Source organism: Rhinolophus sinicus, chromosome 18, assembly GCF_057876585.1.
Source record: "Rhinolophus sinicus isolate RSI-liver-muscle chromosome 18, RSI-T2T, whole genome shotgun sequence".
NCBI classification, from domain to species: domain Eukaryota; kingdom Metazoa; phylum Chordata; class Mammalia; order Chiroptera; family Rhinolophidae; genus Rhinolophus; species Rhinolophus sinicus.
Window position 1 is genome coordinate 11823882 of NC_142518.1, and position 12943 is coordinate 11836824.

The 12943-nt window shown below is 37.9% G+C and overlaps 1 protein-coding gene across 4 annotated transcripts in view; it reads right to left on the minus strand.

The window, feature by feature from the left end:
* SCML2 (Scm polycomb group protein like 2) overlaps positions 1 to 12943 on the minus strand; it is a 71567-nt gene that overhangs the window by 44448 nt on the left and 14176 nt on the right. For all 4 annotated transcript variants that reach the window (XM_019755382.3, XM_074323703.2, XM_088794780.1 and 1 more), the window contains 5 exons: positions 12362 to 12407; positions 10018 to 10086; positions 5098 to 5168; positions 3892 to 4126; positions 1439 to 1527 (listed from right to left, as the gene is read on the minus strand). In XM_019755382.3, coding sequence (XP_019610941.1) covers positions 1439 to 1527; positions 3892 to 4126; positions 5098 to 5168; positions 10018 to 10086; positions 12362 to 12383 — 486 coding nt within the window. In that variant the 5' untranslated portion in view covers positions 12384 to 12407. The remainder of the gene's footprint in view (positions 1 to 1438; positions 1528 to 3891; positions 4127 to 5097; positions 5169 to 10017; positions 10087 to 12361; positions 12408 to 12943) is intronic.

Sequence of the window (12943 nt, forward strand, 5' to 3'; positions counted from 1 at the left end):
AAAACCAAAAAGTGATTACAGACAAAATGCAATTTATTCTCTGAAGATTTTCATAGTGTTTATTAATTCTTCTAAATTTCCTAAACAGTCTATCAAATTTACTTACATCAGTATAGCCATACAAATAAATATTAACAGAGCTCTGGAAGAAAACAAGTCTTTATTAAAAAAATCAAAGGAACTGCTCTTTTTGCATAACATAGAAAATAAAAGGATTTTATCATCTCAGAACAAGCTACCTCCAGATTTAGATAATTGGCAAAATGGTTCCCTCTGCTGTCCACAAAAGGCATTGATAATTATGTCATTATATCAAACCATATATCAAATGATACAGCATTTATATCCAAGTAATTTTAGTTGCTTTTAAATATGTCTTTAAAGAATATGATTTGTCAACATCAGTTCCTAAACACACAGATAAAATTTACAAAAGCCAATAGCTAAAATAAACAAGGGATCATTCTCTTTTATTGTGGGAAAAAAATGATTTTGTTATGAAAGTGGCTGGTAAAGAATGCTTTTTTAACATAGAGGAAAAACTGAGGGTTGCTAGATGGAAAGGGGGAGTGGGGATAAGGGGAAAGGTGAGGGGATTAGAAAGCACAATCGATAACCACAAGACGGCCACGGGGATACGAAAATCAATTTGGGGAATGTAATCAGTAATGTTGTAAAGATTTTGTAGGGTATCCAATGGACACTTGTCTAGTTTGTCTTGTTCTTTGCATTTACGGTGGCCAAGACATGGAAACAACCAAAATGTCCTTCGATAGATGAATGGATAAAGAAGTTGTGGTATATACACACAATGGAATACTATTCGGCGGTAAGAAAAGACGAAATAGGACCATTTGTGACAACATGGATGGATCTTGAGATCATAATGCTAAGCGAAGTTAGAAAAAGTAGAGAATCATATGATTTCACTGATATGTGGTATATAAACCAAAAGCAACAAAAGACCAAGACAAACAACTGAAAGAATAAAAACTCATAGACACAGACAATAGTTTAGGGATTACCAGAGGGTAAAGGGGGAGGGGAGAGCGGGGCTCTAGAAGAGGGTAAACGGGGTCTAATATATGGTGATGGAAAGAGAACTGACTCTGGGTGGTGAACACACAATGCGAGATATAGATGATGTATTACAGAAGTGTACACCTGAAATCTATGTAACTACTAACAATTGTCGCCCCAATAAACTTTAATTTAAAAAAAATTTTTTTAATAAAAAAATAAAATTTCTTTTGCTTAAGCTATCCAGTCTGTGGTATTGTTATGGCAGCCCTAGCAGACTAATACACTTGCCAATCCAGTAATTTAAAAAGCATTTTTACTTTTCCATGTCAAAGAAGACAAAGTATTTAAACATTCCCATTAAAACAATGAAACCACAGCCCAGTTGAGGGAAGCTTTTTGGTAACATCTTGCTTACCTTCTTAAAGAATGTTGCAGGTGCCATTTCACATCCGCTCAGTGTACGTATGAGAAACATTGGCCAAGATGATGTATTCATCTGGTATCCTATTGTATAAAATAAATCAAATATCATGAAAAAGCCTCCGTGTGATACGACAGCTAGTTGGTATTTTAAGATAGCTTTGATTACCATTCTTCTCCAGAGAATGACTTTGTTATTGACGAATTCAGGAAATGGGCAAGAAGAGCAGCTGCACCCTCCAATCGGTGCTATTGTACCCACTGTATAGCTTGGCAACAATACTACAGTGGAGGTAGAAACTTATTTTAGAGAAGCCACTAGGTGGAGTTCACCCACATGTATGTTGGGAATGGGCCATAATGCTCGGGGTGATCCAAGCCAGAACCCAGGAGAGCTTCTATTTTCCACCAACAGCCACTCAAGCAGGGCAAAGGCTGCGAAAGACTTCCAGCCCCTCTTTTTCTTCAGAGCCCCTGCCGTATTTCCTTTCAGAAAAAGACAGTTTTCTGTCAAACTCAGCAAGTGTACACTTATGATGGTACATTTCATTGTATGTAAATTTCACCTCAAAAGAAAAAAATTGTAAATCAACACTAAACTCGGGTTAATGATATGCATACTAAAGTATTTAGGGGAAATGTACTGATGTCAATTACTTACTCTGAAATACATTTAAAAATAAGATGGACTGATGAACTGATAGGCAGATGGACAGATAAGTGATAAAGCAAGTGTAATAAACTGATAGTGTAGAAACTAGGTAGTGAGTACACATACAGGTGTTCACTGTAAAATTATTTCACCTTTCCTGCATGATTGAAATTTTTCACACAATACGTTAGAAAAAAAGAGCTCTCACTTTAGCAATCTTTACACACACTAGACATGATCCTCTCTTAGAATTTGTATCAGAGGTTATCAAAACAGACTCAACAGGTATCTTTTGTAGAAATCTTATCAATTAATGGTGAATACCACAGCACCTGGCACGGGTAGCAGGGATTAGGGGTCTGCTAGTTTTACTGCTTTCTGGGGCAATTTGTGTCATGAAACACTCGCTTGCCTTGATGCCAAAATTGGAGAGAAGTTGGCATTCCTCCCTGATGGATACCTGCATTGAGACCGGGAGGCGCATGGGTCACTGGCAACAAGTCCATCAACAGGATAAAACATGCAGAGAAGTTCAGACAGAAAGTCATCCTAAAATAATCCTGTACCAAAACCTCCTAATCTAAATAGAGAAATAACTGTTGCTAGGAAAAAATGGGGGGGAAGGATTTGTTACATACTCCCTTATAATAAATCAGTATTATTAGTGATATTTAATAGTTACCCACAGCATGGATTTTCCACACTGTGGTTAGAATATTGCGTAAGAATCATTCACTGGTCCTTATGCCTTTCTCTTAACTCCCATCTTACCCTATTACATCACGTACCATGATTTTTCTTAATTCTATAAATCCCTCAAGTCAAACAAAGATTAAAAGGCTAAAAAATTAATGAAAGTGCATATAAAAAATTCAAACACAAATAAAATATATGATGTTAGGAAATCTGGGCAGTGGTTACCTTTGGGGAGGAGGAGGTTATGACTGGGGGATCAGCAGGAGTAGGGCTTCTGGGGTGCTGACAGGGTTTCTGGGTGGGAATTCCCACACATTCTCGTGAATTTTTTTCACTTTCCCGTTCCATAATCCTGAGAATAGATGGTCGGGAAATAGGGAAAATCGGCTCCTTGAACCCAGGTGGTTGGTAGTATTGGCCATCACTTTGTGGAAACGATTCATCGTGGAGAACAGAAAACAGTTTACACCTCGGGATTCGGGAACAGGAAAGCGAAACAAATTCCTGAGAACAGGCGAGAATTCCCACCCGGAAACCCTAGGTGCTGATAATGTTCTCATTCTCGATTTGGGTGGTGGTTATTCACGTGTATTCATTTGTAAGCTATACACTTATGACTCCTAACCCTCTCACTATGATTCCTTCCCACTATAGATGAAATGCAATTCCCAAGTTTGAAACGAGTCTGGATGTGGAATTATATCCAGTGCTCACCCCCATACCAAAAATGCTGAATGGCTCTGTGAACGTACTGAGGGAGGCAGTGACTTATATCAAATGGTACAAACTTCTCCCCCAGAAGGGTTTCTGAATCTGCATGTGTAATCCGGTAGAGCTGCTTTTGTAACCACGTTTGAAGATAGCATGAGTCTTGCTCTGGAGCAGAGAACCATGAGCACACATACGCCAAATGTGTACATAAGTGAAACTTGAACATATGGTACTGGTGAGTTCCTCTCTCATACATTCTCCACAGTAACCACCTGAACATCTATTTGCAAGAATGCCTAGGAGAAGAGATTCTTAAAAGGCTACTTAAAACTATTTCTACTGAATATTACATTGGTAAGAATGTTATTTTAAAAACTGTTTATCCTTACCCAGTGGAGGCTGAAGTAAGTCCCCTTCCTTTTCACATGTCCCAATAGGCTGTATGTCTTTAGAATCGACAAGTCTCCAGAAATCATTTTTGTTATCACTGCCATCCAGGCGTAAACGCAGCCTGGCACCAGTAATTCCAATTATCGTCGCGACACATACTGAAGATATATTGCGAGGGTCACGGGCTTCCAATTTCATACCAACTTTGAAGTCATTAGATGGTGGAATCTCGGACTATATATTGGGGGTGCCAAAAAATGTATACACATGACTTGTATTCATCTTTCGTTATCAGTATATATTGAGTATTACAATTTTAATACAGTTTTTTCCTTTCTTAAAATGTGTATATATTGTTTTGGCTCTGTGCGCGCACGTGCGCGCACACACACACACACACACAAAATACAATTTTGTTAAAATGCATCAACTATAAGAAAAACAAATGGTCAGTTATGTTACCAGAATACTTGAGGAGCATTTTAAGTAACAGTCACAGCAAATGGTGAGCAAAAGTTAAGAACTACAAGGGTCAAGAAAAAGATCTCTAAAACCTCTCCTTGGCTTGGCCTACAGCACAAAAACACTGCGCACTGCTGGTCTTACTCATTTGCCCACTTCCAGGCAACCCAAATACAGCCTCTAAAATGCACAGAGTGGCTTTGTGAAATAAGAACCTGATTAGGGCACTCCCCTTAAAATAAACCAGCTGGCCGCTCACCGCTGCCTAAAATCAAGCCCCAGTGCTCAGCACAGCATAAAAGCCCCCAAACCTTTCACCGCACTCCCACACTACTGCCTCCACCCACTTTGTGCTCCAGCCATTCTGTGCCGTCCCTCAATACCCGGTTCTTTTACACCCATGTGCCTTTGTTTTGGATGTTCTCTCTACCTAGAACATCCTTCCTCTCATTCCAACCAGCTCAACGGCACCTCGTCTGTGAGCCTTGCAGTATAAAGTTACCACACTTCTCATAATTATTTACATGTCTCTCTTTCCCTCCAGATGGGCAGTCATAAGGACTTAGTATACTTGACATTGAGTAAATTCTTAATGAATAAATGCATAGAGACCACCCGGCTCTTAAATGGCACTACCACCATACCACTACCTCCTCACATTAGCTAAACCTAAAAATCACACACTCTTCAACAAGTTAATAGCTTACATTAATATATACAACATCTACAGAATTTTGACATACCTGTCTGAAACACTCTGAAGGAGCACATACAGAATCAGTCTCTTGCAAGTAACTGGTCCATTGGAAATCATCTGGAAAAAAATATATACAAAATAGGGTTTTGCTTTGTTTTGTTTTGTTTTTTAGTATTTATAACATGTATACTAACTTTCAGGAATGAAATGGGTTTTAGCTCCAAATCTCTCTTAAAAAACACTTCCTAGGGGCGGCCGGATGGCTCAGTTGGTTAGAGCGCGAGCTCTGAACAACAGGGTTGCCAGTTCGATTCCCACATGGGCCAGTGAGCTGCGCCCTCCACAACTAGATTGAAAACAACGAGCTGCCACTGAGCTTGCGGAGCAGTGGACAGATGGCTCAGCTGGTTAGAGTGCAAGCTCTCAACAACAAGGTTGCCGGTTCAATTACCACAGAGGATGGTGGGCTGCGCCCCCTGCAACTAAGATTGAAAACGGCGACTGGACTTAGAGCTGAGCTGTGCCTTCCACAACCAGAATGAAGGACAACGACTTGACTCGGAGCTGATGGGCCCTGGAGAAACACACTGTTCCCCCAATATTCCCCGATTTAAAAAAAAAAAATTAAAAAAAAATACTTCCTAAAGAGCAGATTCAAACTTCCTGATCTACATTTGATTACCAGTATAAAAATAAAAAATGAAGACCATTTCCTGATAATAATGGCTTATATAAATTATAAGTCAGCTCTTACATGTAATAAGAACTATAGCACAGTAATTCTAAAAATGTAGATTCTAGAAACACCTAAAGGATTTTTTTTATAGAGTAACAGCAAATTCTACTCATCTGTCTCTAATATAAATTTACTCAAAACGTGTGTTTTTACCATTTTATCCCATTAATGTGAAGGTGCATTGTTTTTCATAGGGAGCTAAAGGTGTTTAGGTGTGGTCTAACAGAATTTTACCCCTGCAATGCTTTATGGAAAGAAAAAAATCTGAGAACCAGCATTGTTTCTCAATTGACTAGTAAATCTCCATCCAGGTGTCAAGAATATGGTGGCAGAACAAAGCACTAAACCAGTTATTGGTACAGTCATTGATACAGATTATTTGAATGATCTACATTTTCTACAAATTCTTGCTGTCCCTTCTCTTACTCAGTCTTCACGATACATGATAATGCTAGAGGAGGTCAGAAAGCAGTGTCCTCTGCCTGGCTTGAACACTTCAATTCACTGTGCCAGTCAGATGCCAAAGACACTGACAGAAAACGTGATAGCTGTATTAAAGGTACTGTTAATTCATACAAAGTTTAATTCTCATCAACCATGAAGTTTTTCTATCCTCTAAATTCCTCACGATAAAAATATTGGTTTTAACAGTTCCCCTTTCTGGGGGAATCTACGTTACTGGCCTCTTATATATCCTTTAAAGGATATAACATACTTAAACACATATACACACACACAAAGTGCTGATATATGTTTAACCAGCTTTTCAGAAAACACAAACAACCAAAAAGCCTGACTCGTCGTAGTGCTTACAGATTTCTGTGATGTAAATAACAGCACTATATCTGACTGCAAGGTCCCAAGGTGAAGTCACCAACCACAAAGTTGGGAAGAGATGCACACAATCAGCTCTCCAAGCTGGTATGAACCAGCTTCAGCATACCACCAATACATGTGTGCGTGCATTTATATGCATGTCCACATGTTATGAATGGTATTAAGCATGTCATATACAACATTGTACACCCTGCTTTTTTTAACTTAACAATAAATCTAAGAGACTGTCCCATTAAAAAAACACACTGTGTTTAAATCTGCTTCCAGATGATGTGAAGCAAGTACTACCACACTGCTGAAAGGCACACAGCAGAATGTCAAGAATATGGGCTCTGGAATTGAACCTGCCTTCTTCCAGTCTGGCTCTGCCTTTTACTAGCTATGTGACCCCGAGGCAAGTCATTTCACTTTCTCAGCCTCAGTTCTTTCTTCTATAAAATGGGGAACATAATGAATATGGTATAAGGTATTTTGAGAATTAAGTGAAGTAGCATACACGTAAGTCACTCAATAAATAGTATGTGTTATTATAAAACTAATATCATAGTTGTGCCTAAATTTATGAATACTTGATAGCTTTCTCAGACGTGAAAACTGAGACCCATGGCTCCAAAATTAAACTGACCAGTATATTTCAGTGACCTCCTAAGCACTAACCTAACAATTAGGAGACCTAAGATTCTAACTGAAGCTCGACTACCATATGGTGTTGGAGAGCATTTTTAAAACCAACAAAACAAAACATGAATAGGGGGCAAAGCTAGGATGTCATTAAGGTGCTGACATCCCAGGAAGAAGAGAGTGTAAGTTGGAAATAATGAATTGGAAACTAAAACCATTTCACAATTATACCTCAAAGAACTAAGCTTCTTCCATAAACCAGTTACATTTGTAAAATTTTTCAATGACATTGGAAAATACTTAATGCATCTCTCTAACACAGTTTTTAAAATAATCTATCACCATTCATGTCTGAATGGACTATAATTTAAGCTAACAAATCCTTTGTATCAGTGTGCTATAATATGATCATTTTCTATTACATTGCTAGCTAATAACCCATATGTAGGATTTAACCATTGAGGCCTTAATTATGTTATTCATAAGGCAAAATTTTAGCCCATAAAACTGTTTAGCTTGGCTGTCCCTGTGCCGAGACCCTACCAATACCATAGGAGAAATATGCATAGCAACAGGCTTTACTAATTTAGATGTGACACATCTACAATACCACAGCTAGAATTCCTGACCGGGAGCCAAAATAGTCAGAAGGTCTTAGCCAAGCCTGAGATCCCAGTCTGCCTCTGCATCTTATCCTCACTGACAGACGGGGGTGGGGGGAGCAGGCAGTTATGCTCGCTCAGAAAAGAAGCCTGGGAACTGATAGGTTTGTTCATGAGGTAGGTGTACATACATAACCTTGCGATCTGATTGTTATTTGCACATGTCCATGGTCCCTTCTTGTTTGCCTTGTATTCTATTCTAGTCCATTATTTGTCCAAACACCTTTTGGCAAACTGAACATAATTTATATGAGCTCCCTGGTCTTCTCCAGAGTAAATAGAATCATAATGTCTTCCACCAGTGTGAAGCATGCATTCAGAGTCGATGTAAAAAAGTAAGGCAAAATATCTAGAGCTGGAAGCTTCTCAGCGGAATGGTCATAGCACTCACTACTTCATAGCATGCATCACAACTGCAGTTGGGCATTTGTTTAATGTCTGTCTTGCCTCCTAAACTCAAAGAGGGCAGGAACCATATTTGTCTTACTCATCACTGTATTCCATAGAAAGTCACCGGTATGTGCCAGGCACTGTCCTAGGTCCTGGAGAAGCAGCAGTGACTAAAATAAGACAAAAATCCTGGTTCTCTTGGAGCTTACCTTCTAGCAGTCATTCACTGATTTCTAAGATGAGATGTTAAGATCAGGACCTTAAGAAATATCTGCAAATGTCTGTCAATTTGATTAAGTAGTCTCATTTTTTAAATCAAAAGTTGGAGAATTTTGAAAAGTTACTATTTTCAACCTTTAAGAATATATATATTTTATATGTTTTAGATTTTTTTACTTTTATGAAATTTTCAGAATAGGCAAATCTAGAGACAAAAAGTAGATATTCAGTGGTTGGTTGCCTAGAGCTGGTGAAAGGCAGAGACACTGGAAGAAAATAAGTAGTGACTGTTAACTGGGTACAGGATTTTTTAGGGTGATTAATAAAATGTTCTAAAATTGATTGTGGTGATGGTTGCACAACTCTGTGAATATACTGAGAAATACTGAATTGTGTACTTTACATGAGTGGATTGTATGGTGTGAATTATATCTCAACAAAACTGTTATATTAAAAAAACAACAGAGAGAAATTTGTAGGGATGAAGAAGAACATTTTAACCTAATGGCATCCATTTCCTTGGAGGGTTTTAGAGGCTGGAGGAAAGAGCTGAAGAACAAATAAGGCCAATGGGAAAAATATGGAAGCACTGAGGGCCCAGCAGTGAGATAGAATGATTCCATGGCAATTACCTTCCTGTAGGAACAGAAAGCTTTGTGTAAACTACTCCAAGAGTGGGGCTGGCAGGACAAGTACAACAAAAAGACAAGCGACAACAGGTTTGCCTGAAACCTCTGGTAAGTACAGTAGGTTTGCTACAGTACTTTTTTATTCAGTTTTTTTGTGTACGTATGACTTATTTTCCTTAAGAGCAGGTACAACAGGTCAGATTCTATCGCCTGAGTTTCTGATTCAGTATTATACATATATTGTTCACAATAAGGAACTTAAAACATGAATTAATAACTCATTGTTAAATTAACATTTACTGACCATTTATGATGTGCCTAGGAATTATATTAGGTGCTTTACATTTTCTTTATTTAAATTTCCAATAATCCCATGAGGTAAATAGCATTATCCCTGTGCTCCACAGAAGAAGAGACTAAGAATGTTGAGTAATTTGCCCACAGTCAGAAGGCTAGTAATGAATGAGGCCAGGATTCTAGAACAGGTCTGCCAGACCTCCCAATGCCTAAGCTTTTATCCATTGAACTGTCTTTCAAATCATCAAAACAGGACTTTCACATTGACTCTAATGTTAGAAGAAGGGTTTTTAATAATCATTTTAAATTGGTAATACATGGTTATTAATAACTAGATATCTTTAACTTGGCAAAATTTGCATTGAAACACATGGTTATCTTATTTAATCCCATACCAATTTATCTCTAAAACGAAACTAAAATTTTCAAAATAAAATACTTTTTGACCTTTCTTATTGCTTAGATTTTATACTTACAGGAGTTTACTGTACACAGACTATACAAAAAGCAATGAGTTCATATTAACACTGAGTGAAGAAGAAAAATACATTGAATTGAACTACTGTAAAACCTACCATTTTGCACAGAAGATGTGCCTGATTGAGGAGTTTTCTCTTCATTCTCCTTCTCGGCATCCATTGAGCCTAGAGAGAGAGAGAGAGAGAGAGAATGACAATGAATCGTGAGCAATACTGGAAGGCCATAGCAGTAGTCCGAAAGAGTACTTAAAAAACTATAAACTAGAATTATTTTCAGATAGGAGCCAGTTTTAATTTTATAATTAATATTCTCATTTTCTGAATAGGACTTCTTTTTTAAATAATATGCACCTTATAATTTATTCATTTATTTTGTTTATTGTATGTCTCACTCCACTCAAATGTAAGCTCCAAAAAGGCAGGAATTTATTTATTTCACTTTGTCTGTTTTGTTCACTGTATCCTCAGTGCCTAGAACAGGACCTGGCATGAAATAACACCCTCAAGCATTTGTTAGATGAGTGAATAAATAAACCAAAACAAGCTGACTTGATCCTACAATATTCAAATTAATGTGCCCTAGAAATAAAGTGCATGCTTTTGAGAGCTTAAAATACAACAAGGAATCTAGAATATAATGTAATGCAATGGACTAGGCAGGGTTTTTTTCTGTGCCAAGCTGAGGAGCTCAAACAATGCTGGACCTGTGGCTTCACCAAATCTAAGATATTATATTATTTCATCCACATATATTACACTACATATCTCTTAGCTCATTTTCTAAAAAATTAATTGTAATACTATTATGCTGGAAAAAAATTAACCATAATTCCTTAATATCACCAAATAAGCAGTCAGTGTTCATAGTTCCCCAATTGTCTTAATTATTTTAAGTGTGTCTGTTTGAATCAGGACCCAGTTAAGTCTATACATAGCAATGGTTGATCTATCTCATAAGTCTTCTGATCTATAGGCTCTTCCTTGTCATTTCTTTTCCTCCCTTCCACTAGCAATACTTTTGCTGGTGATACCAATTTAGAGTTTTCCAATCTGGATTTTGCTGACTGCCTCCTCATGGGTTCTTCTGGTCTTTATATTTTCTCTATATTGACACTGGTATTTTGTTCAAGAACTTAATAAGATTCAGATTTGGCTTTTGGCGGGGGAGAACAGAAGATGACTTCATAGGTGGTTTTGTTTACTTCTCATAGGAGGCTCCTAATATCTAGTTCTCTTCTTTGGGTGTGATATGAGCAGCCACAGATGGCTATTGCCTAGATCCATTTGTCCGTTAGTGGTTACAAAATAGAGAAATGGTTACAATTCTAATTTTATCATCCTATCTTTATTAGCCAGAAAACTTCTAGAGAGAAACCTCCACTCTTCAACCAGTTACCCTGAGGTACTACAGATCACACAGAGAAGTCGCAATCAACACTTTATTCTTTTTCTTTATTTTCTAGTTTTCAAAATAATGAGTTGGACCCCTAGTATTCTCCACAGATCACCAATAAGTTTTGTTTTTCAGTATCATTATGAACTCATGGATTCAACCATACTTGAGATGTTTCCATCTATTGCTTTTTTACCCTTATCAATGCTTGAATTAATTGTCAAGTGACAAGCTTCTTAAAGAAGGATCTATGAGTGATGCCGGGTGTAGCATTTAAGGTAACAGATCTACTTTCTGGATGATTGAGTGACTCTTCAAGATACGTGAACACCTGAGCAGGTATGTGGGCTGCTTTCTGTTTAAATATTTGGCTAATACAAAGAAAGTACATCTTTATATTTACTAAATAGTTCTACAGTAAGATTTCCTAATAGGAAAGAAAGTAAAACTGTGAAGGCACGGTTCCTGCTCTAGAGAAGCTAAGAATATAGTTACACAGACTACATTAAACTAATATACTTGACAAAACTGGGAAGAGCAGAGAACAACATTCAGTATTCAGCCAGAGAAAAAGTCATGAGAAGACACAGGACTTGAACTGGGTCTTGAAGAACAGGATTTAAGGCAGCAAAGTTGCGAAGTATGTACTATGGGAAAGAAAACACAATTCAAAACAGTGCAAATGATTGTGGCATATTCACAGGACAGTAAGCAGCTTTCTCACTAGAGCAAGACAGGATGAAGCATTTTTTAATCACTCATATTACAACTAGAAGGTTTGGATTCGGATTTTGGTGTTGTCACAGATTGTTGTACAACGCGTTCACTTAACCTCCCTCAGTGTCAGTTTTCTCATTTATAAAACTAGGAAGGGAAGACAAGATCACCTTTAATAACAGCTATTCAGTTCTAAAATTCCAGATCTAATCACCTAACACCTCCTATAACTTTTATTTTTAAAAAGTCTTTTTCAAAAGTTCAGTCCACCAAAAGATACTCACTCCAAATGAATAAAAATATTATCATCTTTAGACAAGTAACCCTTACCTTCGCTCACTGTTCGCCCCATGTTATCCCCTTCTGGTGTTCCTTCCTGCAAAGAGAAAGATCAATTAATGCCTCCTTTCAGCACAATATATTTCTAAAGGGTGACATTATTAGAAATTAGTTATAGAGATAGATCGTTTTCCCTTATCGCTTAATCTCTTTCCCTTAAATAAAAATGATATGTTTTAGTAATTGCTAAGGGCTAAGGGAAGAAGGATTGGGGAGTGACTGCTAATGGGTATGGGTAAGAGATTTCTTTTTCTTTTTCTTTTAACTTTTTATTGGGAACAGTGTGTTTCTCCAGGGCCCATCAGCTCCAAGTCAAGTCGTTGTCCTTCAATCTAGTGGTGGGGGACGCAGCTCAGCTCCAAGTCCAGTCGCCATTTTCAATCTTAGTTGCAGGGGGCGCAGCCCACCATCCCATGCAGGAATTGAACCAACAACCTTGTTGTAGAGAGCTCACGCTCTAACCAACTGAGCCATCTGGCTGCCCCTCCGGCAGCTCAGCAGCAGCTCATTGTCTTCAATCTAGTTGTGGAGGGTGCAGCTCACCGGCCCATGTGGGAATCTAACTGGCAATCC